This window comes from Talpa europaea (genome assembly GCF_964194135.1).
Source record: "Talpa europaea genome assembly, chromosome: 8".
NCBI lineage: Eukaryota > Metazoa > Chordata > Mammalia > Eulipotyphla > Talpidae > Talpa > Talpa europaea.
In genome coordinates this window covers 47,265,943-47,293,601 of record NC_140075.1, presented here as the reverse complement: position 1 = coordinate 47,293,601, position 27,659 = coordinate 47,265,943, and the positions used below count along the sequence as shown (strand labels likewise).

The 27,659-nt window shown below is 36.1% G+C and overlaps 1 protein-coding gene across 3 annotated transcripts in view; it reads left to right on the top strand.

The window, feature by feature from the left end:
• Window positions 1–23,547, top strand: part of ICE2 (interactor of little elongation complex ELL subunit 2) — a gene marked incomplete at both ends in the record, with an annotated part of 61,587 nt that extends 38,040 nt beyond the window's left edge. For 2 of the 3 annotated variants that reach the window (XM_084240616.1, XM_084240615.1), the window contains 5 exons: window positions 134–263; window positions 14,319–14,403; window positions 17,272–17,322; window positions 19,486–19,744; window positions 23,425–23,547. In XM_084240616.1, coding sequence (XP_084096742.1) covers window positions 134–263; window positions 14,319–14,403; window positions 17,272–17,322; window positions 19,486–19,744; window positions 23,425–23,547 — 648 coding nt within the window. Of the gene's footprint in view, window positions 1–133; window positions 264–14,318; window positions 14,523–17,271; window positions 17,323–19,485; window positions 19,745–23,424 lie in introns of those variants that run through there. The other variant, XM_084240617.1, reaches the window with a different exon arrangement.
• Window positions 23,548–27,659: the final 4,112 nt, after the last annotated feature.

The window sequence follows — 27,659 nt, the reverse complement described above, 5'->3', positions numbered from 1 at the left end:
AATGTATCCATTTTGCTATCTGAATTCCACTGTGTTTTAAAGGATGAAATACAGGCAAAGCTGTCTAGGCACATGTATTTGCTATTAACAATAAATTAATTGAGCTTTGAAAAAGTATATTGTTGTTTTGCAGCAATTTCCAGTTTATGTACTACCAAAAGTGGAGTATCAAGCTTGTTATGGAGTTGAAGCTCTGACTGAAAGTGAACTTTGTCGCTTATGGACTGAAAGTCTATTGCATTCCAACTGCTCATTTTATGTTGGTAAGTTAGTTATACGAGAGCATAGCTCTTATTCTCCTTTTTAATTCTCTTGTGAATACACACTTTAAAATTCAATTGTAGCTGTTTTTTCATTCATGTATTTGTTTTCAGTTTCCTGATTGTATTGACATTCTATTCTATTAAAATAAACACCCTTCCTGGGCCTTCCCAGTGGCGCAGCGGTTGTGCGCTGGGGTGTGAGGTTGCCCACTGCCTCTGCAGCGCCGGTTCGATCCCCAGCTGCAGGGCGAGGGTCCCACATGGCATGCAGACCTCTCCTGCCTCGCCCACTGCTCCCCTCAGCAGTGTGCTTCGTCAGTTTGCCTGTTCTGCTCTGGCTCTGGTGAATTCTCTCACCCTCCTGCGCTTCTGACTGTACCCAGTGCTTGTATAAATAAATAAATAAATATTTTAAAAAAAAAATAAACACCCTTCCTGCTCCTGAGTTATGTGGTGGGGTAGGACTAGTAATAATTAAGTGGTTTAATTTTGCTCATCATCTGTTTAGTTGTATGTGAATGTTCAACATAATAATTTTATTTTTAAAATAATTTTTAAAACTGTAATTAAAAATATAGACATTTTCTTATGAACTTTATATAGTGCTATTTGTTTAATTGATCTAAACATTTTGAAATTTTCTTAAAATTGTGACATTTTAAAACTGAAATGCTACCTTGATGAAATGGTTTTCTGCATTTTCTTTTTTTGAGTGGTGGTAATTAGGCAGTTTTAATTTGTGTTGGCTGGGTTCATTTATGTTAACTTGCCTCACATAATGCATTACTTGTTAATCATTGATACTGTTTCCTCCTGTTAGAATGCCTAATCTCATATTTATCAGTCCATCCCCTACATCTCAGGCAGTGAGAGGATTCACCAGAGACAGACTGGGGAGCAGAACAGGTGGATCTACTGAAATACACTGCTGAGGGGAGCAGTAGGCGAGAAATGAGAGGTCTGCTGTGCTGTGTGGGTTAGCTCCCTGGCCTGGGATTGAACTCAGGCCTTTTGCGGTGATAGTGCTGGGACTTAACCCCTAGGCCACCATGGAGGCCCACTATCATATCTATTATTGCTAGTTATGTAAAAGTATAGAGAAGGTTCATTGGTCTTTTTGTCTTAGTCTGCTCTTCATTTTTGATTAAGAAATCCTCTCAACTCTTGTATCATAAAGATGATCTACATTTTCATCTAAATTCAAGGTTAATAGGTGTCATTTTTCTCAGCACAGAAACAAAAAGTTTCTCCACATATTTGCCAACACTTGGCCTTATGAATTTGTTTAATTTTAGCCATGCTGTAGGGTAAGTATTACTAATCATTGATTATTGTTTTGATTTCACTTTGATTACTTATCAGGTTGCACACTCTTTCATATGGTTAATAATCAGTTTTGTCAATTGTTCAAACCTCTTGCTAACATTTCTGTTGTCAGGTTTTTATTGTTTGCTGATTCTTTATTGGTTTTATTTATTTATTTTTTTTTAGAGGCATGCTTTTATTTATTTATTTGTTTGTTTGTTTTGTTTATACATGCATTGGGTACAGTCAGAAGCACGGGAGGGTGGGAGAATTCACCAGAGCTAGAGCGGGGAGCAGAGCAGGCAGAAGGACCAAAGTACACTGCTGAGGGGAGCAGCGGGCGGCAGGAGAGGTCTGCGCGCCATGTGGGACCCTCCTCTGGTGGCCGGGGAGCAGCCGGGGATCGAACCGGCGCCGCAGAGGCCGCGGGCAGCTTTGCAACCCAGCGCTCAACCGCTGCGCCACAGGGGAGGCCCTCTTTATTGGTTTTAAATGTAAATATTTTTCTCCCATTCTGTCAGTTACCTTTCAGTCTCTTAATGATATCTTTTAAACTTTATTTATTTATTTGTTTGTTTGTTTATACATGCATTGGGTACAGTCAGAAGCGCGGGAGGGTGAGAGAATTCACCAGAGCCAGAGCGGGGAGCAGAGCAGGCAGAAGGACCGAAGTACACTGCTGAGGGGAGCAGCGGGCGGCAGGAGAGTTCTGCGCGCCATGTGGGACCCTCCTCTGGTGGCCGGGGAGCAGCCGGGGATCGAACTGGCACCGCAGAGGCCGCGGGCAGCTTCGCAACCCAGCGCTCAACTGCTGCGCCACCGGGGAGGCCCATATCTTTTAAACTTTATATAGACCAATTTATTAAGTACTTCCTTTGCCTTACTTAACAAATATTTCCTACAGGTCATGAAGATACTCTCTTATTGTCAGGAAGCCTTATTTATTTATTTACTTACCTTTTTTCTACATGCATTACTTCCTGTTTCTCTGTCCTTGAGGCAACACCTGTCTTTGTTGCTGTTGCTAGGCTAGTTATTTGATTACTCTAGCTAGACAATTCACAATGTTTTAATTATTCTAGCTTTATGAAATGTTGTGCTGTTTGGTAAAGTAAAGCTTGCCATCTTGTCTTCAAGAGTTCCTTAGCTATTCTTAGTCCTATGCACTTACAAATTTTTGGAATCAGCTTGTCAATTTATACCAATAAAACAAGAAGATTGTGATTTTTGTTAGGAAGTGCACTTAGTCAAAGTAGAGCAAATTGACAGCTTTACATGATAAATCTCCCAGTCTTTGAACTTACATAATCCTGTATGTATTTTAAATTTCTCGTTTTCCCTTGTAGAAAACATGAATATCTTTTGTTAGGTGTATTTGTTGATACTGGATATTTAGATGCTGTTACAAATGGTATCTTGGAAATTTTCTTACAGTTTGTTACTAATATATAATTTATTTGGACATTGATTTTGTGATTTCATCTTATATCTAGCAACTTTACTAAAATTCTAAATTCTTGATATTTTATATAGGTTTTTGTAAACACCTTTTATTAAAATAAAGTTTCTTTCTGTGCCTAGTATGAGAATTTTTATGCGTGAATGAGTAAAAAATGATGTTATTTTCCCTGCATTTATTGAGAAGATGTTATAACTTTCATTTCTAATGTGATAAATTGTAATGATTGAAGTGTAAATCCAACCTTGTGTTCTTACCATAAGTACAACTTTATTATATTTTATTCTTTTTATGTATTACTGTGTTTACTTAATGTTAATTCTGTAATCTGTTTTTATAAGTGAGATTGGTCTGTAGTTTTCCTGGCCAGTTATTGGTAGGATGTTATGTGTATGTCATAAAACAAGTTGGGGTGTATACCCTCGTTAGTGTTATCTGGTAGAAAAAATTGGTGTTATTTTGTCCTTAAGCATTTGGTAAAATTTACCTGTGAAGCATCTGGACCTAAAGTTTTCTTTTTGAGAAAGTTCTAATTATAGATTCATTTATTTAATTGGTTTTAGGACCATTCACATACTTAATTTCTTGCATTATTTTTTGCAACATATGCTTAAGAAATTTGTTCATTTTACTTAAATTTTCAAAATTTTTTTTAAAAGATTTATTTATACAAGAACTGGGGTACAGGCCAGAGGTGTGGGAGGGTGAGAAGCTTAACCAGAGATAGTGCGGGGAGCAGAACAGGCAGACTGAAATACACTGCTGAGGGGAGCAGCGGACAAGACCGGGGAGGTCTGCCGCACCATCTAGGTATTTCTCCCTGGCTGGCCGGAAGTCAAACCCATGCTGCAGAGGCTGCGGACAGCTTCACAGCACTGCGCTCAACCTGCTGCACCACTGGGTAGACCCAAATTTTCAAATTTAATGACAGATTATTTCTGATGTTCTTTTAATGTCTGTAATAGTCTTAGTTACTACCACACACATATTACTAAATTTGGGTTTATATCTTTCTATTCAGTGACTACTTTTTCTCCTCTTAGTGCCTTTTATTAATAAGATAATTACATGTTAATCATTATTTCACCTTCTTAGAATTCTTGTAATAGATCTAGAGCAGTCTTAATATAGTAGCTACTTGACTCAGGTGACTATTTAAATATAAAATATTATTTAATTAAAATTAAGTAAAATTTGAAATTGATTTTCTCTTTCATACCAGCCATATTTCAAGTGTCCATATGTGGTTACATATGGTTACCATTTTGGACAGATGTTTTCATCATCAAAGAAAGTTCAATTGGACAGAACTACTCTAGTGATTCTCACCACTAATTTCTATTCCAGCTTTTTTTCAGACTGTACTATTTTAATTTTCTGTTCATTATTGGTGTACATATTTTTTACTCATTTACATTTATCCACACATCCTTTTTAATGTTTTTCATTTTTCTAAGAAAATTATCTCTGAGATTCTAACTTAGGATCTTTTTGCTCTGCCTAAAGAATACCCTCTATTATATTTATTACAGATCTGATAGTATACAAAGCACCCTTGTTTTTATTGCTCTGCAAAAAAAAGAAATTATTCTTTTTTGAACACAATATTTCATTTTTTTCCTGACTTCTTTTGTTTCTGTTGAAAGTTAACTATGCATATTACTTTTACCTTTTTGAAAATGTCTTTGTGGGAACGTTTTTCTCAAATTTTATTGATTTGCATTGTGTATGTAACTACATACTTTTGCTAATATAACTTCGCATCTCCAAGTATGCATGTTTTACTCACCCTCCACCAAAAGCTCTAATATCAATACCCTACACATTTCCTCTCCTACTCCATTCTACTTTCCCTGTCCGCTCTAGTAACCTCTATATTTTTCTATCTAAGTTATTTTTGTTGTGTGTTGCCAGTTTGTCATCTTTGGTTATTCTGCATATGAGTGAAACAGTCCTCTATCTTTCTTTAACTTCCTCTATCATTCTTTAACCTTTTTTTTCCCAAAGATTTATTTATTTATTTTATACAAGAACTGGGGTACAGGCCAGATGTGTGGGAGGGTGAGAGGATTCACCAGGGACAGAGTGGGGAGCAGAACAGGCAGACTGACAAGATATACTGCTGAGGGGAGCAGCGGGTGCAACAGGAGAGGTCTGCACCGCCATGTGGGACCCTCGCTGGCTGGCTGGGATGGAATCAGTGCTGCAGAGGCTGTGGACAGCTTCACAGCGCTGCGCTCAACCTCCTGTGCCACCAAGGGAGGCCCTTTCTTTAACTTTCTTATCTCATTTAGCACAATGACCACAAGATCCATCCATTTTGTCCAGAAATGCAATATTTCATCTTTTTTAATAGCTGAGTAGTATTCCATTGAATATTCCACAATTATCTGTCAGTGGGCATTTAGCTTGGTTTGGTGTCTTGACTATTATGAATAAAACTACTTTGAACATGGGAGTGCATAAACCTATTAGTTTTAGGTACTTACCCAAATTATTCATCTTTGGTATATACCTGAAAGTGGTATTTGCTGCATCATGTGATATTTCCATTTTTAGTTTTTTGAGAAATTTCCTTATTTTCCATAGAGACTGCACCAATTTACATTCCCACTAGCAGTAAATGAGGGTTCCCTTTTCTCCATATCCTTGCTAACATTTGTTTCCTGTCTTTTTGATATGGGCTGGTTATTCTCATAGGGATGACGAGATACTCCATTTTGGTTTTGATTTGCATTTGCCTTATAGTAAGTGATGTTGGGCATTGTTTCATGTGTCTATAGGTCATTTGTATGTCTTCTTTAGAGAAGTGTCTATTTAGGTCTTTTGCTCATTTTTTGATTGAGTTGTTTATTTTTTTAGTTATTCAGTTGTATGAGTACTCTACATATTTTAGAAATTAATCCCTTGTCAGACCTGTGATATGCAGGCCAGTTCATAGGTTTGCCTTTTTGTTTTTTGTGGTGGTTTATTTTGACATACAAAAAGCTTTTTGGTTTGATACAGTCCCATTTGTTTAATTTTGCTTATGCATCCCTTGCCACTGGAGTTGCATTTCCAAGTATCTCTGTGGTTGATGTCCAAGAGTTTATCACCTATGTTTTGTTTTTTTTTAATCATTTTTTTAAAAGATTTATTGATTGATTGATTGATGCATACATATATACAAGCACTGGGTACAGTCAGAAGCACGGGAGGGTGAGAGAATTCACCAGAGCCAGAGCCGGGAGCAGAGCAGGCAGAAGGACCGAAGTACACTGCTGAGGGGAGCAGCGGGCGGCAGGAGAGGTCTGCGCGCCATGTGGGACCCTCCTCCGGTGGCCGGGGAGCAGCCAGGGATCGAACCGGCACTGTAGAGGCTACAGGCAGCTTCGCAACCCAGCGCTCAACCACTGTGCCACCGGGGAGGCCCTTCACCTATGTTTTCTTCTATGATTTCAGATCTTATATCTAAGCCTTTAATTCATGTTGAATTATTTTTTGCCTATTTTCATTTTTATAGTGCTTGTGGCTGTTCAAGTTTCCTATTTCTTAATGATTGAATTTTTATTTTTAGAGGCATGCTTTTTATTTATTTATTTTTGTTTTGTTTGTTTGTTTCGTTTATACATGCACTGGGTACAGTCAGAAGCGCGGGAGGGTGAGAGAATTCACCAGAGCCAGAGCGGGGAGCAGAGCAGGCAGAAGGACCGAAGTACACTGCTGAGGGGAGCAGTGGGCGGCAGGAGAGGTCTGCGCGCCATGTGGGACCCTCCTTCGGTGGCCGGGGAACAGCCGGGGATCGAACCGGCGCCACAGAGGCCGCGGGCAGCTTCGCAACCCAGCGCTCAACCGCTGCGCCACCGGGGAGGCCCAGTTTCCTATGTCTTTAAGAGGCTTTCCTTCTCCATTGTATAGTCACGACTCCTTTGTCAAAGATTATCTGTATTTGTGTGGGATTATTTCTGTTTGATTATTTATTGTTTGTGTTTCTGGTTTTTGTTCTAGTACCATATAGTTGTTTTTTTTTTAAAGATTTATTTATTTATGCATACAAGAAGTGGAGTACAGGCCAGAGATGGGGGTGGTGAGAGAATTCACCAGAAAGAGTAGGGAACAGAACAGGAAGACTGACTAAAGCACACTGCTGAGGGGAGCGGTTGAGACATGAGAGGTCTGCTGCGCCATGTGGGTAGCTCCCTGGCTGGCTGTGGATTAAACTCGTGCTGCAGAGGCTGCAGACAGCTTCACAGTGCTGTGCATAAACCCTTGTGCCACCAGGGAGGCCTATACCTCCATTTCTTTTCATTCAGAATTGCTTTGGCTCTTTGGGGGTCTTTTGTGGTTCCATACAAATTTTATAATTGTTTTATTTGCTTGAAAAAATGTCATTGAGGTTTTAATAGTTATTGTATTGAATCTATAATTTGTTTTAGGTAATACGGCCATTTTAACAATACTTACTATTCAATTGATGAACACAGGAAGTCTTTCCATTTCTTTGTGTCTTCTGTTTCCTTTGACAACATCTTAACAGTTTTCAGTGTTTAGATCCTTCATCTCTTTGTTAAAATTTACTTCCAGTTTTTTCATTCTTTTTTGATGCAGTTGTTAATGAGATTGTTTTCTTAATTTCTCTTTCCTCTAATTCACTGTTTGCATAGAAAAACAGAACAAATTCTTGTGTATTGATTTTTGTATCCTTTCACTTTATTGTATTTGTTATTTCTAGTAGTTGTTTTGTAGAACCTTTTGGATTTTCTGTATATATTATGTCATCAGTCAGACTTTAGATTTTATCTTCCTCTCTGGTTTTTAGCAATTTTCTTAGAATACTCATAGGTTAGGTTTTCTTTGTAAATATTCCTTTTGTAGTTGATGTTGATTCTTGAATATATGGCTTAATTTCTTTTAACAGTAAAAAGAATTACTTTTTAAAAATTTTATTTGTGGTGAAATTTACATAACAAAATTTACCATTTTAATCATATTTTGTTGTATGATTCCATGGCATTAAATATATTCACAGGGTTGTACAGCCATCACATTATCCATTTTCAGAATATTTTTATCATCCCATACAGAACTCTAGAGGACTCCTAAAGTTCACACCTGGTTTCCTCTAGACTTGTTCTTACACTCTTTTCCTTTTTCTTATTTTCCTTTTGCTTTATATCCATTTGCTGTAATAAATTTTATCGATGAATACAACTGTATGCTGAGTCCTATGGGCCCTTTTAGATACTGAACAAACCCTGGGGATACCACCTAACACGGATCACATTCAGCTTAAATTAATTTCAGTGATAATCTCTGAACTCCAGTTTTTACTCCTTTAATCCTGAGAGGCTATTAAAAACTCTGCTTTGCTTTTAGCTTCTCAATTGCAGTTTCCAGATTTAATTAGCACTCCTAAGTAAAAAGCAGCCCAAAGTGCCAGACTCATGTCTCTGAGTTTCTCCCTTCTTCTTACTGTTGACTTCTTTACTTTTATCCACACAAATATATTCCCAGTTGCTTTTCCTGGTTGCCACTAACAAACTATGTAATTTAACTGCTTAAGGTATTTATTGCCTGTATTTGTGTCTTTTGTTATTGCTATATCCTAAGCACCTAGAACAGTACCTGGCACACAGAAGTTGTAGAGTTGTGCCACACAGCATCTTTAGCTATACTGAGGAAAGCATGGTGGTTCCTCACCTGGAGAGATTATGCTGTGCTCTTAATTGTTGCAGTATACTTTTCCATCTGTAGGATATCACTAGAGTTGTGATTATATTAAAGAAAAAAAATTATCAGAAATATATATATAGCTATAATATAACAAAAAATATAACATATGTAAAGTGTATAAATATAGTGAACAATATAGCAAAAAACCCTCATATCTGTATACATTAAAGACTTGGAATTAGATTAGAAAAAAATTCTTTTGAAATCTCCCAAAGAGCCTTAGGGATAAGAATGCAGGACCATCATAAGTTTGTAAGACTACCTGGCTAGCATTAGGGAGTATGGACTTTCACTAGTGGAATTTTGACAAAAATCTTGGGTAATTGGTGGGTGGTATTAAAGATTTAGTAAAAAATTTTTGTGTAATTGGTGAATGAAATTAACAATCACTGTCATACTTTAGTAAATCCAGTGATGAGATGCTTTTTCCATTTGGAACTATGTATCATTGTAGGTATCTTTTCTTTAACTGTGGCAGGTATTAGTACCTCTAGCAAGATGAATTGAACTTTGAATCCATTCTTCAAATACTTGTATCACACAGTTTTAAACTAAGATTATTCAAAAACAGTGAGGTTTGATCATTCATAAATTGCATATTTTATTTTAAAAAATATTGGCCTTGTTTTAATTACTAGTACTGAATAGTTTTTAAAATATGTATGCCACTACTGTAAGCAAAAGAGAAAAGTAAAAGCTCAGGATGATTAAATACACAGATGCAGATTTCATCCATGGCAGGACCAGAATTTAATCACTTTTGTGTGTGTGTGTGTGTGTTAACCTATCTGTAAAAAGAACTTGGGAAGACTTGGAGGGGAGAGAGACAATGGTCAGAAGTAATAAAGTGAAGTACATGTGTAACAGCACTAATCATTTTAGCTTAAAACAAATGATTTGCTGTCTTAGAAACTAGAATCTTAAAATCTTTTTTTAAAAAAAAAAGATTTATTTATTTATGCATACAAGAACTGGGGTACAGACCAGAGGTGTAGGGGGCGGGGCTGGCTGGGGTGGAGATGAGAGGCTTTACCAGAGACAGAGTGAGGAACAGAACAGGCAGACTGACTGAAATACACTGCTGAGGGGAGTAGCAGGCAAGACAGGAGGGTAACTCCCTGGCCAGCCGGGGATCGAACTCGTGGGGCAGATGCAGCCGAGGCTGTGGATAGCTTCATAGTGCTGTGTTTAACCCTTTGTACCACCAGGGAGGCCCTAGAATCTTAAAATCGTAACAGAAGATTTCTGCATGCCATATGCTCTTTCACATGCATTCACACACCACAGTCGTCCTCAGTTATGACTTTGTTTTCTTCACTCAGTCACTGATATCCTCTACTCAATTTAATTCAGGTACTTCAGTTTTCCCTTTGTAGCCGTATGATCTCAAGATTTCAAGGAAATTGAAGATGATTTATCTTTAGAAATCAAAATTGGGAACAGTGCCTTAGATCATTTGGAGAGAACAGTGAGGGTAGAGTTTACTTGCATAACTCAGAGATTCAGTAAAACATGACTTAAAAGATATAAGTGATGTGAGATCTCTATTCATATTTTCCTTAACTTATAAGCTTATTGATATACAGGACACAAATTCAGCAATTCTCAAATTTGATTGTGCATCAGAATCACTTGAGGGTTTGTTGTGGAGATTATAAAGTAGAAATTGCTGACCTTTATCTGATTCAATGGGTCTGGATTAGAACCTAAGACTTAGCATTTGGGACATGTTTCCAGGTAATGCTGATGCTACTATTTCAGGGGGTGCACTTTGAGAACTACTTCTGTAGTTCACAGTCTCTTTTGAGGTAAACTCACCATACTTGTTTTTTGTTTCTCTGCTTTGCTTTGCTATGAATATGTTTTTTTCCTGGCACTAGATTGCAGATTTGCCCCACAAACTTTTGTATCTACCTTTCAATTCTGTAATATGTATCAATTCTATATAGTTGATATCTAGAAGATGGTCCTTGCTTTGGTCATTTCTCATATGCACAAATTTTAGTTATGAGGATGTATTAACTATGATTAATTGCATAGCTGCATAAAGTAATTAGCTCACTCTTCAATTCACTAATCGCTATACACATAGCATGCACATCACCATCAGTGGCCAATCATGTTATGTTTTTCAAAGTGTTAGTAATTTGTCACTCTGCACTAGTTCATGAATTTATACACAGCATAGTGTGTGGTTGTGTGCCCTCTTTGCCTCTCAGTGATGAATTCATAACATTTTACTAAAGTAGATAATCAAAAGTGGGAGCTGGCTAACAGAGATTCAAGTGCAGAAGAGAAACAAAAAGTGATAATGCTGAAAGTGAATTTTGAAAGGAACATAATGGAGTTAGAGAAAAAATAGCTGACAGTGGAAATGTTGACGCTGCTGCTGTTGAAGAGACTCTTGATCGCCTGCGGTGGAACCCGGTGAATGAAGGCAAACTCACTGACATAGATGAGGAGAGTAGATGTGACATAAAGGATGAGTAAGTGGCACTGGCATAAGATTTTACATTAAAGGGACTGTTGGAGATATTTCATGATGTTGAAAGCATAAAGAATACACTGTTGGGGCTGATCCTAAATTACAAAGGAGTATGACAATTCTCCAGGGCGTAGAAGAAATCCTTGCTTCCTAAGTGGTAGCAAAAGATGATAAACACTGTTCAAACTGCTCTTGATAAGTTTTTTTATAAAGAAACAATTTGTATTCTTTAATTCTAGGTGTTTCAAATTATAATGTGCTAAATATTTTTACCATTTTTTCATTTCCCTATATATTTATAATTGATGGAGAATGTAATTGATGGAGATGTTTTTAAAAATTTAGAAGCAGTGGAGCCATTATAGTTTTCCATTGTTTATTAAAATTACTTGTGTGGTTTCTGCTTATGTGATTATTTTACCATCCCACAATGCTTGAAAAACAAGGACTGCCTCTGTGTGTATAGATTCTTGTACGTGTGTGTGGGTATATATATGTATGAAAAGTACGTGTATATAAAGACTTGATATTATATAAATGGTTTATTTGTACTGGATAAAGCGGTATTTTCCAACCTTGTTTCATCTAAAAAATACATATATCTCTTACTATGAGATACCAAATTGATTTCCCATAGCTGAAGGGTAATGGCCAAAAAGATCTTGCCCTCCCAATCCTTGCTCAACTGCCTAAGGAGAGAAGATATATAAAAGCATGTATATAACTCATTTGAGAACCATAGGTAAAAATGCTCCATTGTTTAGAGAATTATAAACTCTTTGTGAAGGCAGGTCCTCGTAACACTTAGCATATGGTATTCTGTAGAGTTATTTTAAACTGACTTTATTTATATGTAACTTTTCATTTAGATTTCTTTAAAAAAAGTAATAACTAAATCTCCTCAAAGTTACATTTAGTAAATATCTGAAGATATTAACTCTTCCCTTTCTGTAGTTACTATACCTTTAAAATGTGTTCTTTATTGCTGGAAATGTCACTATTAAATGAATGTTATAAATGCAGAGGTGAGGGCCTCCCCGGTGGCGCAGCGGTTGAGCGCTGGGTTGCGAAGCCTCTGCGGCCTCTGCGGCGCCAGTTCGATCCCCGGCTGCTCCCCAGCCACCGCAGGAGGGTCCCACATGGTGCGCAGACCTCTCCTGCCGCCCGCTGCTCCCCTCAGCAGTGTACTTGGGTCCTTCTGCCTACTCTGCTCCCCGCTCTGGCTCTGGTGAATTCTCTCACCCTCCCGCGCTTCTGACTGTACCCAGTGCATGTATAAACAAACAAACAAACAAACAAACAAATAAATAAATAAATTCATTAAAAAATAAATAAATAAATAAATAAATGCAGAGGTGAAAAGCAAGTGTGTGAAAATTGAATTTGTTTTAGAAGAAAGACATCTATCTGGTAAAAATGTTTCTGATTCCTTATGAGCACAAAACAACTGAAGTGAAAGGCTAAATATGAAAATGAGTTATTAAATATGTGTTTTTGTTTGCCCAATGATTGACGTCAACTTTCCAAGTAATGTGTTTTGAGAACTATATGTAAGAAGTTAAAAGAGAAAAGGTATTACTTTCAGCATTGATAAGTTACATTTGTATGCTGATGTTTTTAATGTTCCAATAATAACGTTTTTATTTTTACTTGATTACATTACATTTAACTCAGGACTTTTTTTTTAAGATTTATTTATTTATGTAAGAACTGGGGTGTCGGCCAGAGGTGCAGGGGGGTAAGAGGATGCACCAGAGACAGAGTGAGGAACAGAACAGGCAAATATACTAAAATACACTGCTGAGGGGAGCAGCAGGCTAGAGAGGAGAGGTCTTCTGTGCCATGTGGGTTAGTTCTGTGGCGGGGATTGAACACATGTTGCAGTGGCTGGTGATAGCTTAATAGCACTGTGCCTTGGCAAGATTGTAAGGTATTTACACTTAAATCTAGTTAATTAATAGATCTGTCAGCTCACAATTTTTTTTCTGTCTTTGGTGAGAACATTTAAAAATGTGCTCTTACCAAATTTCATTTATCCAATACAATGTATTCAACTATAATCATCCTGTTACACATTAGATTCTCAGTCTGTATTCTTTTATTAAAATACACTGCTGAGGGGAGCAGCGGGCGCGGCAGGAGAGGTCTGCGCACCATGTGGGACCCTCGCCCGTGGCCCAGGATTGAACAGGCGCTGCAGAGGCTGCGGGCAGCGTTGCAGCCCAGTGCTCAACTGCTGCGCCACCAGGGGAGGCTCAGTCTGTATTCTTTTATAACAGAAAGTTGGTATCTTTTTACCAACCTTCTACCCTCCCCTCATCCCTAGTCTTGGCAGTCTTTTCTACTCTGTTTTTATGAGTTTGATTTTACTTTTGGATTCCACATAAATGATACCATGCAGTAATTACGTTTGTCTGCCCTCGAGGTACATCCTTATTGTCACAAATGGCAGGATTTTCTTCTTGTGGCTAAATAAAACTGCACTGTGTATATAAACCACATTTTCTCTATCCATTTATTCATTGGTGCACACTTAGGTTGTTTCTATAACGTGGCTATTATGAATTAGGCCAGATTCTTATGATCTTAGTTTTATCATAAGAAACAAGTGTGTCCCTATTATATGCAGAACATGCCCAGACTACAAATTTGACTTTCTTTGCTTGCTTTGATAATAGGTACGTATTTCTCTAAAAACTTCTATAAAAATATACCTTTAATCGTAATTAGAAACACCAGCATTTTAACAATTTCTTACTCTCAAAATTTTGGCTCAAAGATGATTTTTTTTTTGAGGGGATGTATGGACTTGTGTAAACTTTTCTACATTCAGCTAATATCTTAGAATTAATGCATATTTTATAATCTGACCTTCATCACTTTAAAATGTAGCTATAGTTGGTAAACTGAATAAACTATATTACTACTTTTTCAGCAAGACTTGGATGGCAAGTACTTCTTGGCCATTTTAGAATACAAAGGTCTTTTACTGTTATAATTTTGTAAAAATAGCTTTGAAGATCATAAGTAAATTATTTTTATGTTTTTTAAATACTGTGATTATTCTTTTGTTAAGTTTGCTATTTTATTTTAGGACATATTGATGCATTTACTTCAAAGCTTTTCCTGCTAGAAGAAATTACCTCAGAAGAATTGAAAGAAAAACTTTCAGCACTCAAGTAAGAACATTCACGTTGTGAGAATTTCAAGACCTTTGAAATTCTTTATCACTAAATTGTTTATGTTTTAACAATATATCACTATATTGTTTATGTTTAAATTATTAATTTGAAAACTTTCAATCCCTTTATACATGGAGGCTTCTTATACCTAAGTTGTGATCTAGCCAAATTAATCATCCCTATCTCCAGATTAAATATAAAGCGTGCCAATCTTTCTGCTTAACACAAAGACGTTTGAATGAGAGAGTGGCCCCCCATCTGAGAAGTGCACAGGGATGGAAAAGAAAGGATAGTCACAAACTCTGTTTTTTAAATAGAGGTAACATTGATTTACAACTCTGTGTTTTAGGAGTATAGGTTCATACCTCTTCAAATGTGTTTACCATACAACACCCACCACTTTGTTCTTGCCGTCCCTCCCGCTCTCATACCTCAATTCTGCAGTAAGAATCCAAAAGTTTGTTTTGGTTTGGTTTTGTCTTGTCTTTTATTGTGTTTCTTTATATTCTACCCGTAAGTGAAATTGTCCAGTGTTTTCTTTCTTTGTCTTACTTATTTTGCTTAGTGTAATCTTTTTCAGTTCTATCCAGTTTGTTACAAATAGCAAAAGAACATCTTTTATTATTGGCATAGTATTCCACTGTGTATATATTATTTTTTTCTTTTAAAGATTTTTTTATTCATGCTTGTAAGAACTGGGGTACAGGCCAGATTTGTGGGAGGGTGAGAGGATTCACCAGAGACAGAGAGGGGAACAGAACAGGCAGACGTCTGAAAATACTGCTGAGGGGTGCAGCAGGAGAGACAGGAGAGGTCTGCTGCGTCATGTGGGTATCTCCCTGGCCAGCCAGAATCGAACCCACGCTGCAGAGGCTGCAGACAGCTTCACAGCCCTGTGCTTAGCTGCCTGCACCACCAGGGAGGCCCTATATTATATTTTTCTAACCCATTCCTTCAGTACTTAGATTGTTTCCCTAAGTTGGGTATTATATATAATGCTGAAAGGAACATAGGAGTGCATATATCCCTTCAAATTAGTGATTTTGTGTTCTTAGGCAGATACCTAGGAGTAGAATTGCTGGATCATATGGTAGATTTTTTTTAATACTTTGAGAAAACTCTGTTCTGTTTTCCATAGAGGCTGAACCAGTCTACATTTCCACCAACAGAGTATGAGGGTTCCTTTGCATTTTTTTCTTCCATCACTTGTTGTTTCTGCAACCCCCCCCCCCATTACAGGGCAACCCCAATATGAAATGAGTTGGGCTGGCTGGGTCCTCCCCGCATACTTAAAAGGGACTTAAAATGAAACTCAGCTGCAGGTATTCACAAAAAGGGACAATAAAGGGTTTATTTATAAAAAGGGAAAATAAAAATAAATAACAGGAAAAAAGAGATAAATTGGTAAATGTATCCTACCAGTTTCACTGAGTTAGAACCTCAACAGCATACTGAAGGCTGGCCAAAAAAAACAAAGACTCCCAAGACCCACATGTCTGGGTATATACCAAACATGGCTGCTTAACTCCACTGTCAGTTCCCTACAATCCTTCTTTCTGTGGTGATGACATTGTGGTATTTGTAGTCCTTGGTGTCTTGGATTTTTTTGTTCTGAGGTGGTGGGGTGGGGGACTTATTACCCCATCACCCCCACCTTTTTATTTTTTTGGTCATTTTGATAGAGGTCTTTCTCATAGTTGTAAGGTAATATTATGGTTTAATTTTCATTTCCCTATTAAATAGTGATGAGCACTATTTCACGTGCCTGTTGATCATCTGTATGTCTTGTTTGGACAAGTGTTCAGACCTGCTCATTTTTTATATGAATTATTTTATATTCTTACATCATTTTTCATTTTTGCATAATGTATGCATTTTCATTTTGGTTATATCATTTTTTGATGGGGTTATTTCATTTTTATTGTTTTCATGTATGAGTTCTATGTAAATCTTGAATTTTTAGCTTCCAGTTGGATATGTGATGCTGCTCTTAGCTCTCAGAATTGTATATACTCGTTTGGACATCCTAACTGCTCAAAGTTTACCCTTCTACCAACTACCATGTTTATCCTTCTACTGTTTATGAGAATGGAATTAATTTTTTGTACTCAATACTCTTAACTGCCTAAATACCAAGGAAAATAGTTTATGAACATTATCTAATTTGCATCTCACAACTTTTGCAGAAGGACCGAAAGTGTTATCTATTATTTGGAAACTGGAACTTAGAGTGACTTGCCCCAGAGCTCACAGCTGTGCTAGAGTGACAGCCTTGGTAGTTAATATGTTTGATTTACCACTTAGGATGAGAAATTGCCTTTTTATATTAGTTTTTTTTTTTTTTAACTACTGCAAGTTCCAGCTTTAGTGGCTGGTATGACTTTAGAAGGGTTCCAAATTTAAGTTTGAACTCTTTGCTTGTCCTTAAAAACATTTACTTCTTTATGATAATTGTTTCTTATGAGGGGTAACTTATCTTTACATATGTACTCCCAGAGTAAATCACTTTTAAATAAATAAAAAAGGAAATGAAATTAGGTCTATAATAGACCTCATAATAGACTAAACAAATCTCTATATTTCCTTTCTCTCTAACAATCCTCTCTCCAATCATTGCGTTTTCTAGCATTACACATATAAAATACCTCTCACTTTCTTTGGAAGCTAGTATACCATCATCTATAAAAGGAAACTCTTCTGCAGATTAGTTCTGTTAAAGACATCTGAACAATTTCAAAAGTTTATGATTTGAATGTAAAATACTGATATTTTTATTGCAGCCATTTCTCTTCTTGAAAAGTTTTTAAGAGTAAGTTTTTTTTGTCATTTAATTTTAATTTTACATGAATTTCTTCTGTTTAATAGGATTTCAAGTTTATTTAACATCCTCCAACACATTCTAAAGAAATTAAGTAGGTAAGTTGTTTTTTTGTTTTTTTTTTTTTTGTTGTTGTTGTTTTTACATTTTGCATTGATGTGTCTGATTTTCTTGGATGAACAGTCATAGAAACTTTGAAAATGTGCTGTTTAGGGCTAGATAGAAAATAACCCTAAAAATGTAGTCTTTATTGTGCCAAATGTGAAAATGTAATTAAAAAGATAACAGTATCTGGTTTTAATGAGCTTGCAGTTATAGTTTTCTTTAACATTGTATTGTACTCGTCTCCTATTGACAAAGTACCACAGATTTTGTACCTTTAAAACACACAAATTTATTCTCTTAAAGTTCCAGAGGTCAGAAAGATGAAATCATTCTCACAGCACCCAACATAAGGTGTCAGCATGGCTGGTTCCTTCTGGAATCTCTGAAGGGATGATCATTTCCTTACTTTTTTCAGCTTCTGTTGGCCACCTGTATTCCTTGACTTGTGGCATCTTCCTTCATCTTCAAAGCACATCATTCAAATCTCTACTTCTGTTGTCACATTGTATCCTTAATCACATTTGCAAAGCCATTAAAGGTTCTAGAAACTAGCATGTGAGCATCTGGGTTACCATTATTTATTTATTTATTTATTTGGGTTTTTTTTTTTTTTTTTTTTTAATAGAGGCATGTTTATTTGTTTGTTTGTTCTGTTTACACATGCACTGGGTACAGTCAGAAGCGCGGGAGGGTGAGAGAATTCACCAGAGCCAGAGCGGGGAGCAGAGCAGGCAGAAGGACCGAAGTACACTGCTGAGGGGAGCAGCGGGCGGCAGGAGAGGTCTGCGCGCCATGTGGGACCCTCCTCTGGTGGCCGGGGAGCAGCCGGGGATCGAACCGGCGCCGCAGAGGCCGCGGGCAGCTTCGCAACCCAGCGCTCAACCGCTGCGCCACCGGGGAGGCCCAGGGTTACCATTATTTAGCTAACTATGTAATTCCATCCACATTTTCAGGGTAAGCAAGCAATATGGAAGTTATTAGGTCCATATCAAATCTTAGAAGATGAATTCTCCACCTGATCGTTTATCTAAGTGTTTACGAGCTTTTGCATTCTTTGTCATTCAGCAAAAGGTAAAACAAACAGTTCAGTAGTCTGAACTAAAAGTGAAAAATCTTAATGTTCAAGTTCTCCTTCTTATGCAGCCGATGTCAGCTTCCTTATAGACATCATTATGAAACGTAGTAGGCTTATGAGCAGATCCATATAACTAAAATTTGATTCTTATTTTTAATGATATATTGTGGAAAGGGACTGATTGATGTTGTCCTTAGTCCCTCTGAGCTACAGGACTAAAATTCCATGAATATTAATCAGATCCTTCATGTTCCTTATGTTAATACATGGAATTCCCTAAAACTTTTAGGGAAAAGGGAAAAATACAGATTTGCTGTTTGACAGAACTAATTAATATGACAGTAGAGGATTATGATTAAGGTTGTGTCCTGTGGAGGTCAACTGCCTGGGTTTATATCTAAGATCTGTACATAGAACTTTGACTAAATTGCTTAGCATCTGTCATTTCTATTTATATCTGATATATGGTTAAAGTTTAATATTCTGACTGGAAGTTTTGTTGTGGAGGATTTCATGACAAAATGGATGTAAGCAGTATGGTAGTCATTAGTTCTTGATAAGCATTCATTACCTGTCATTTTTTTATTGTTAATGTGTCAGCACCTCATTGTATTTGTGATTCTACTGACTGTTTCTGCCTCTTTATTTTAAACTATATAATGTAGTAAATGTGTCTACACATTGAGTTTTGTATCTTTTCACTTATTACTAGAAAAAAAGTAGATGCAGTGTTAAATGAATTAAATTGCTTATAGGAATGCTACATCTGTACACTCAGAAATGCTTTTCAGTATATGTTGTCAATGTATTAGAGAACTAGGCAGACAACGTGTTTCCCATTAAATTATTAAAAACTTACTAATTAATATAGTAAAAAATAATTATACTTTGAAATAAGAATTAAAATTATTTGCCTGAAAGGCATGAAAACAGTTTAAAAGATTTATTAAATCTTATTTAGTCATAAAATGTATTTTTAAAGGTGGTAGTCCATTCCCTTAGCTGTTCTAATAGATCATAATCAAAAAAATGCTATTGAAATTGACACAGTTGAGCCAATGTGTTTCATGTGTGGATTTAGTTTGCAGGAAGGTTCCTACTTGTTGTCTCATGCAGCAGAAGATTCTTCCCTCCTGATCCACAAGACCTCAGATGGAAAATTTAGTAGGACAGCATACAATTTACATAAAACACATTGTGGTCTTCCTGGTGTGCCTTCTAGTCTCTCAGTTCCCTGGGTTCCATTAGATCCCAGTCTTTTGTTACCTTATCATATCCATCATGGAAGAATACCTTGTACTTTTCCTCCTAAATCACTAGATCCCACAACACAACAAAAGGTAAGATTTTTATTTTGAAAGTAAGTATTCCATTATGTTGTTTATTAATCTGTCTCATTGATTATATAATGTTTCAACCTGATGTCCACATCTGCCATATTAATCACAACACCATTCTAAAAACTATATCCATAGAAAGATTAAAGTTGTATGTTCATCTCAGTCCAGTTTTTTCATCAGTGGAAGTTTCTATTTGTAAGATTTATAAGTCAACTGAAGAAAATTCTTTTAGCTTGCCCAGTGGGGAATTGAAAAGGCATTCACATACTTAACTCTTCATCTTCCTTTGAAAAGCAAAGGTTTTGTTTGTTTTGTTTTTTTTGTAATTTTTATATATAGCTTTATTTTATTAAATATTTGAGGAATATGTACAACAAAATTATGATATAATTAAAAATTAACAAGTAGGATGTGGAAAAATACAAAGATGCGTGCATATTGGTAATTAGTGAATGCAGTGCCTTATTAAAAGTAAAATTACAGTAAAATGTTAAGGACTAAATTTTGTTCTGCTCAGTATTATATAACTCAGTATTTATTATTTAATTTTACTTTCTTTATGGAATCCTCCCAGAGATACCTATTGGTCATTTTTCTCTAAGCGAAACTTATAAAATTATGGCTAATATCACGTATTACATCATGTAAGAAATTTAGGTGTAGGAAAAGTTGTGTTATCCTCAATTGAATTTGAATATTTAAGAAACAAAAGTCCCATGTTTTCCTTCCCTACTGCCAAAAATCTTTGAGGTCTATAATTTTCTTAATATGTTTGCCCCAGAACATCTGTGACATTTATATCATGTGGATATGTTCTTTTTTTCCTACATTAAATTAAGTTGTAAATGACCTTAACTTCTTTCAAAAACAATTGGAATGCTGATGCTGAATGTATTTTTATAATTTATAGTGAATGTTTTTATATTATTCAGTTCCCCATCCTAATGTTACTACTATTTGGGAGACTTCTTTTAGAAGTGAGATATGCTTGGATAGTCTTAGTTTACTTTGGCCAAAAAATATATAAATGTGGTTAACTATTTGGGATAAGTGAAATAATGGAGAAAATTAGATGTTAGCACTTTAAGCCATTTTATTTTCAGTTTGGTATTTCTAATTTTAATATAAACAGTAATTTTTATAACCTCCTAAGGCAAAATTTTCTTAACTGACTTAAAAGTAATGATTGAAAACAGTTTTTGAAGGATTCATGTTCTTATAAGTATAATTTTTTAATTAAGAGTTTGTAGTTAGTCTTACCTATAACATATAGCTTTATATGGAAGTTGCTTTAGTCCATTTTAGTGAAAATGAACAGCTTAATAATTTGACAAAATTTCATATTTCAGAGTTTGCCCAAATAATATATAAAGCTAAACAATTCTGTTGTATGTGCACCACTGAGCACTTGTTGATTTGTGTTTTTTAATTGCTCTATGAATTCAGCCCAGGCTAGGAAACATCCAGTACCAGGTTGTGGTTCAGCCTAGCATTAGGTACAGTAGACTATTACATGACTAATTCTTAGTTTGATTTTTTTCAAACCCACAAAGTTTTTGGTGATCTCTTATGTATCTCACTACAGTATAGCCATACGATTAATGGGAATGGCCTCACCTTTCTCCTTTACTTCCTATCTAGGCCAGGGAGATAGAACTTTCTAGTCCAACCAAGCTAAGCACAGCACAGATAGGAATTCTACCCTTAGGAGCAACAAGAGAGGACCAGAACTTCCAGAAATTGGGGGAGTAAAACCTTGTATGAAATAAGAATAATTTACATATTCCATGGTATAATGTTTCTGCTCCTTTTATCCTAACTTTTGCTTCCATTTCTTTTGAAGAAGCTCTATGCTTATACCTTTTCCCCCTTTCATTAGACATATACATGTATGTACATGTGCACACATACACTGTCTCACAATGAAAGTTTCAAAATACTTGCTTTACTTGATGATACCATAGATACCATTTAGTGTGGTCAGTAAATTTATCAATAGTAAATATCAGCTGAGAAGAGAATAGAATAATCTAAAAATCACAGTATTTTTCTAATCAATATATTCCCCAAGTTCATTAGATTTAAACAGATCAGACTAGCAGAGGCAAATCTCAGCTGAAATCTGTCCTTTCTTGTCATCCACTTGTAAACCAAAAAAAAATTTTTTTTAAGATTTATTTATTCATACAAGAGCTGGGGTACAGGCCAGAGATGCAGGGGGCAAGAGGATCCACCAGAGACAGAGTGGGGAACAGAACAGGCAGACTGACTGAAATACACTGCTGAGGGGAGCAGCGGGCGAGTCAGGAGAGGTCCGCTTCGCCATGTGGGTAGCTCCCTGGCTAGCCAGTGATTGAACTCGTGCTACAGAGGCTGAGGATTGCTTCATAGTGTGGTGTCTAACCCTTTACACTACCAGGGAGGCCCCCCAAAAATGTTTAAGATATTAAGTGAGGGCAACTGCAGTCTGATTCCTTTTTGGTGAGCTAGTGGTTCATAGGCTCACTGTTGGTATTATTTTTGTTGTATTAGGAATATGAAAGAGTATGCTTGAGTATCGCCCCCTCCCAGACCAGGAATTCACCAGACAAGATGTGAAGAAATAGAAAGGGTGCAGTGTAGGGTTGCTGGGGAAAATAGAGGCAGATAGCCAGGGTTCTGGGGAAATGGTTTCAGGCTACACAGCTTTGGTCCTTTTCTTAAAGATCTGACTTTTAACATGACCACTTTGAAGAACTTTATGTTCTTTTCAGTAGCCAAGGAGATGACCGCATTCCTAGATCTCATCTTCAATAGGATTTGTTGTAAAAATACGTGCTCTTTCTTCCATAGACTGTGTAAATTAGAAAGTGAGGGTATCAGCTTGCACTTAGGAAAAGTAGATAATTAAAGTATGACCAGCACTGCAACAAAGGTTTGTTCCCTACTTCTCTTCTTTCTCTTTTCCCATCTTCTGAAGTCTTTGTCCAGTGTTTCCTTCTTTTCTTTTCTTCTTCTGTTTTCTTTTGTTCCCTCAGTTTTCCTTTCCACTTAGGTTCTTTTCTTTTCTTCCTTCTTTTCATATTTATTCTTTTTCCTGCCTTGTTCTCATTAGGTGCAGTAGACAATTACATACCTAATTCTTGATTTTTTTTCAAAACCACAGGAAGTTTTTGGTTATCTCTTATGTATCTCACTACAATATAACCATACAATTAATGGGAAGGAACCCATTGGACTTTTCTTTTTTTCTTACTTTGTCTCCGTTTTGTAATTTCTTCTTATTTTACCACTTCTAACCTTTTTGTATTTCTTTTTCCTCTCTGCACATTTTTAATTTTTTCCTTTTTTTCTGCCCTTCAACTTCATTATTGCAAACATGTTGCTTGAAAAGCCTGTCGGTCCCTTATTTTTTAAATTGAACATTTCAAACTCTCTCAAATATAGCAGAGAGAGTAGTTTCCCCCTTCACTTCTCTTCATTAATCCTGATCTATTCCTCTCCCTGGTTGTTATTTGAAAGTTTCATACTTTAAAACTCTGTCAGATTAACCTTGTTTAGAAGCAGCTACAGATAGCTGAAGATTAAAATATATAATGGGTTGTTCACAGCATAATACATGTTTTTAAAAAAGGGAGTTCACAACATATATGTGTGTTGAAAACATGTTAAGCTATTCTATTCTTTGCTTCATTTCTTAGATGGGTGGAACACGAGTGCCTGCTCGTAGCCGCAGGAATCCAGTTTCCATGGAAACCAAAAGCCTGCCTGCTCAGCAAGTTGAAAATGAAGGAGTGGCTTCAAATAAAAGAAAAATTACTTGAGGACTCTACCATGAAAAATGAACAAAAGTCAAAATTAACAGTGTTCAATTTAGCTTTTTGAGGGGAAATATGCCTAAAAGAGCTATCAAAAAGAGAAACTTTTTTTTTAGTGTCTGAGACTTCTTAGAGTGCCTTGACTATGTGAAGGAATGTTTCAACCAAAATGGAATACTGTGCTCTTAACACTTGATGTTTGAAGAGAATCTAGGTATGTTTTATTATTATGCAGGGAAATACATAGAGAAGAAAAAATATTTTTGCAAGACTTTTTCCAGCAATTGTAAATAGGAAAATAATTTGCTTTTTTCAAGAGTGATGTTTATCATTATGTACTACGTTAAAATTTTGAGTTGTATTACCACTCTATTGAGATTTGCTCTATAGATTAAATCTTGCCACTGTCAGTGATCATCTTGAGCAATATAAATCTAGTTTCTCACCCTGTGACAGTTCTTAATATACTACTTTAATATCATTAAAGATTAGTAAAGTTAATACCTTTTAAAACTTGGTGAAATTTCATTCCAGACTTAAAAATTAAAATCCCTGGGCCTCCCTGGTGGCACATGGGGGATAGTCTGAGCACTATGAAGCTATCTTCAGCCACTGCAGCATGAGTTTGGTCCTTGGCCAGGGAGCTAACATACATGGCGCAGCAGACCTCTCCTGTCTCGCCTGCTGCTCCCCTCAGCAGTGTATTTCCATGGATCAACCTGTTCTCCCCACTCTGTCTCTGGTGAATCCTCTTACCACCACTGCTCTCCCCACCCTCCCTCCCTTCACACCTCTGGCCTACAGCCCAGCTGTTGTATGCATAAATAAATAAATCTTTTTTTAAAATATTAAACTCCCTGCTGCTGAAAAGTTACAAGTTAACAATTTCTTTTTGATAAGCCATAAATTTGTTTACAAAAAAAACAAACTTGCAGTCTAGCAGGTTTGGTGATGAATATGTTTATCTCTTGGCACATATCACAACTGAGTGTTGAACTTCACCACTGAAAGCAAAGGATAGTATATTTCCCAGAAAAACTTCATTATTTCAACTGACAAGGCTAGTGGGCAATAAAACAAACTAATTTTACCTCATTCTATACTGATTAAATTTTTTAGGCCCACAGAAATTAATTTGGGAAGGGGCATGGTCAGCTGATATTGTCGCCCATACATAATGTTCTTGGACTTACGAAAGAATGAACATTATTTAATTTTTGTATCCCTTGTATTCTTTAATACTCTTAAAGTTTTCAGAAATATGGATATCATTTGTAAATATAGGTTTTGTAATCTGAGGTAGTATTTGCTTTGTTTTTAGAACTTTCTAGTTGTTTTGTTTAAATCTCCTCAAGTTTCATAAGTAACAGGTGAATATTTTTAATCTTCAACTGCCAATTTTTGTTTTGGTTTTTTTGATCAGCTATAAAATATTTTTAATGAGTAATTATTAGTAAAATTATACATTTTAATATATAATTTCCTTATCCTGCCATTCATTCCTTTTTTAAAATCTTGAGCTTTTTTTTTGTAGTGGATTTTACATGGCTTTTTTGGTTGTTTTTCTGCTTTTCTTTTAACTGTCACATACCCACATAGCCCAGAAATATTTTAGTTCTGAATCATTTGGCATTGAATAAGGGAGACACTGGGATACTACTGAATACTCTTAAAAAAAAAAAAAAAAGAAAATGATTGCTTCAGGCTTTTGAATATCAGAAAGACTTGGCTTTATTTTTTAATAATACTTTTTACTTAGTAAAATGTGTGATCATGCTACTAATTATTTTAAAATTATCTTAGCCATATAGTTGAATAAACCTGATAACATGTCAAGTTACTCTTAGTTTTCCACTTGTGCTTGACCCTCTTTAAAAAAAATTTCATAGTGTCTTGTATTCTTTTTCTTGATTTTTAGAACTGAGACTGTTTAAGCAGCAAAGTGATATTGATAAAATGAACAAAGATGTTTTTAGAAAAAGCAAATTCAGTATTGACCAAGGACGAGATGAACCTGGCTCACTTATACTATAGGTGAAGGTATAATTTAAACATATCTCTTGGAAAATGTTTCATTTAGTAAATGTTTGAATGCATTTGTGTGCCACACAAACTAAAGTAGCTCCCACTGTTACTCACAACATTCTTTTTTCACATATTTGTTTGGTTTATTCATCTACCTTCTTGGATAGATGACAGGCTATGCAAGCGTAAGGGCATATTTGCTTTGCTCACCATTATGTAATAAAATACCTGCCATGGATTGTCATATAGTTGCTTAGCAGATGTAAGTTGGATATATGAATAAATGAATGTCTAGACACCAAGGATAGATTTTTTTCTGTCAGGAGCTACTTTTCTCCTGTGTGGAGGACACATTGCTGATCTTTGTGATAAGTGCTCTGATAATATATGAAAATCATATAACCTGGACCTGATATTTAAGGTTTTCTGAGATGAAGCTTGAGCTGAATCTTAAAAATAAGTATAAATTCTAAGGGAAGAAAGCATGATCTTCACACAGAAGGCACCATGTACAAAGGTTAAAGATGGACACGCTGTAGGCTATGATCATGGGAGATGAGAGAAAAATCCACAGGACAGGAATAAATGTGCCAGGCTATGATATTAGAAATTTGTCCTGTGCTATGTAGGAACTAGTAGTGAATTTTAGTAAAAAGAGCTTTCTTATATGTGTGTTTGAAAAAGTGCCGGTTGGAAAACTAATAACAAACCCTAGAAACTGTACAATAGAACTGAGGCTAACAGAGGGAATGGGGAAGGGGGCAAGTGAAGGGGTGGGGGGAGGCACAGTGGACTATGGCACAGTAGGTGTGGTGTAGTATAAATGGGGAAATCCTGTATCTCTGAAACAAGCAACAATATAAACCAGTGTTATTTCAATTAAAAAAAAAAAACGGGGCTTGTTGGCAGAAGTCTAAAGAATGGGATGAAACGGAAATCCTATAGAGTAGGATAAAAGTAAAACTTGGTTAATTCTCTGAGTAAGTGGCAGGGCATGGGGACTGCTGTTTTGAAAGTGAGGAAACCTAAAGATTCTCTGGTTAGTGGATTTAATTTCTCTTTCCCTTTTCTTAAGGATATGCATTTCTTAGAAGGCAGGGAGTCTTCTGTATTGTATCCTAAAGTTTGTTTATCTAGAAATATACAGCATGGGATGTGTGTGTTAATCTTGAGTCACATTCAAGCAGGCAGTGCCAGACTGATGTCATGGGTTCCTAATCTCTCCCAAGCACTGCATTAATGCAACATCTGTTCTAGCCGGGCTTTACCATCAAACAAATCAGCTACTCTTGCTCCTGCCTACATGCTTTTGCACATACAGCTACATCTGGTTGGATTTATTATCACCTATCAAAACCTTGCCTAGCCTAAATGATAATGCATACTTGAGCATCTATTGGGTGTAAGACATTATACCAATCTCTTGAGATTTAAAGATAATTTAAGACTGGTTTCTGCCTTAAGGGCATTTTCTAATCTAGTGGAGAGGTAGATATGCATATTTAGCTATAATACAGAGCAGAATATTCAAGTGGTATAGTAGTGCATAGGAGTAAATAAAAGGGAAGTCAGAGAAACTCATAGCAGAAATGATCTTTAAACTGTATTTGAAAGACAGATAAAATTAATGTGGACAAACAGCAAACATCATTATAGCATAAGGGAAAATTGTGTGGAAAGTGTTAGTTTTAAGAAGTGGTAAGTCTGCTCATGAGGTTACAAGATGATAATGGAGAAGTAAGGTCAAGCTTGATAGAGGACGGTATTAACTGTTTTTCAGATAGCTTGATTTGATTTTAAAAGCAATGACTAGACATTGAGGGCTTTTTGTGCAAGATGACATGATCAAGTTTAGGAAGATTACATTATAAAGAATTAGGACTTAGGATGACTTATGGCCAGGTATTAACTATTCAAGTAGCTGACAGATGAGAAATACATAGATTGGAAGACTATTTAAAAGTTAGGAGTAAATGAGGTTTTGCCCTACTCCCAAAATGAATGTTTATTTCACATAACATTAAGTCATAACTAAACAATAGACTCTGGATATTGGGAATACAAAGATATATTCAATGTTATGGCACATGAAA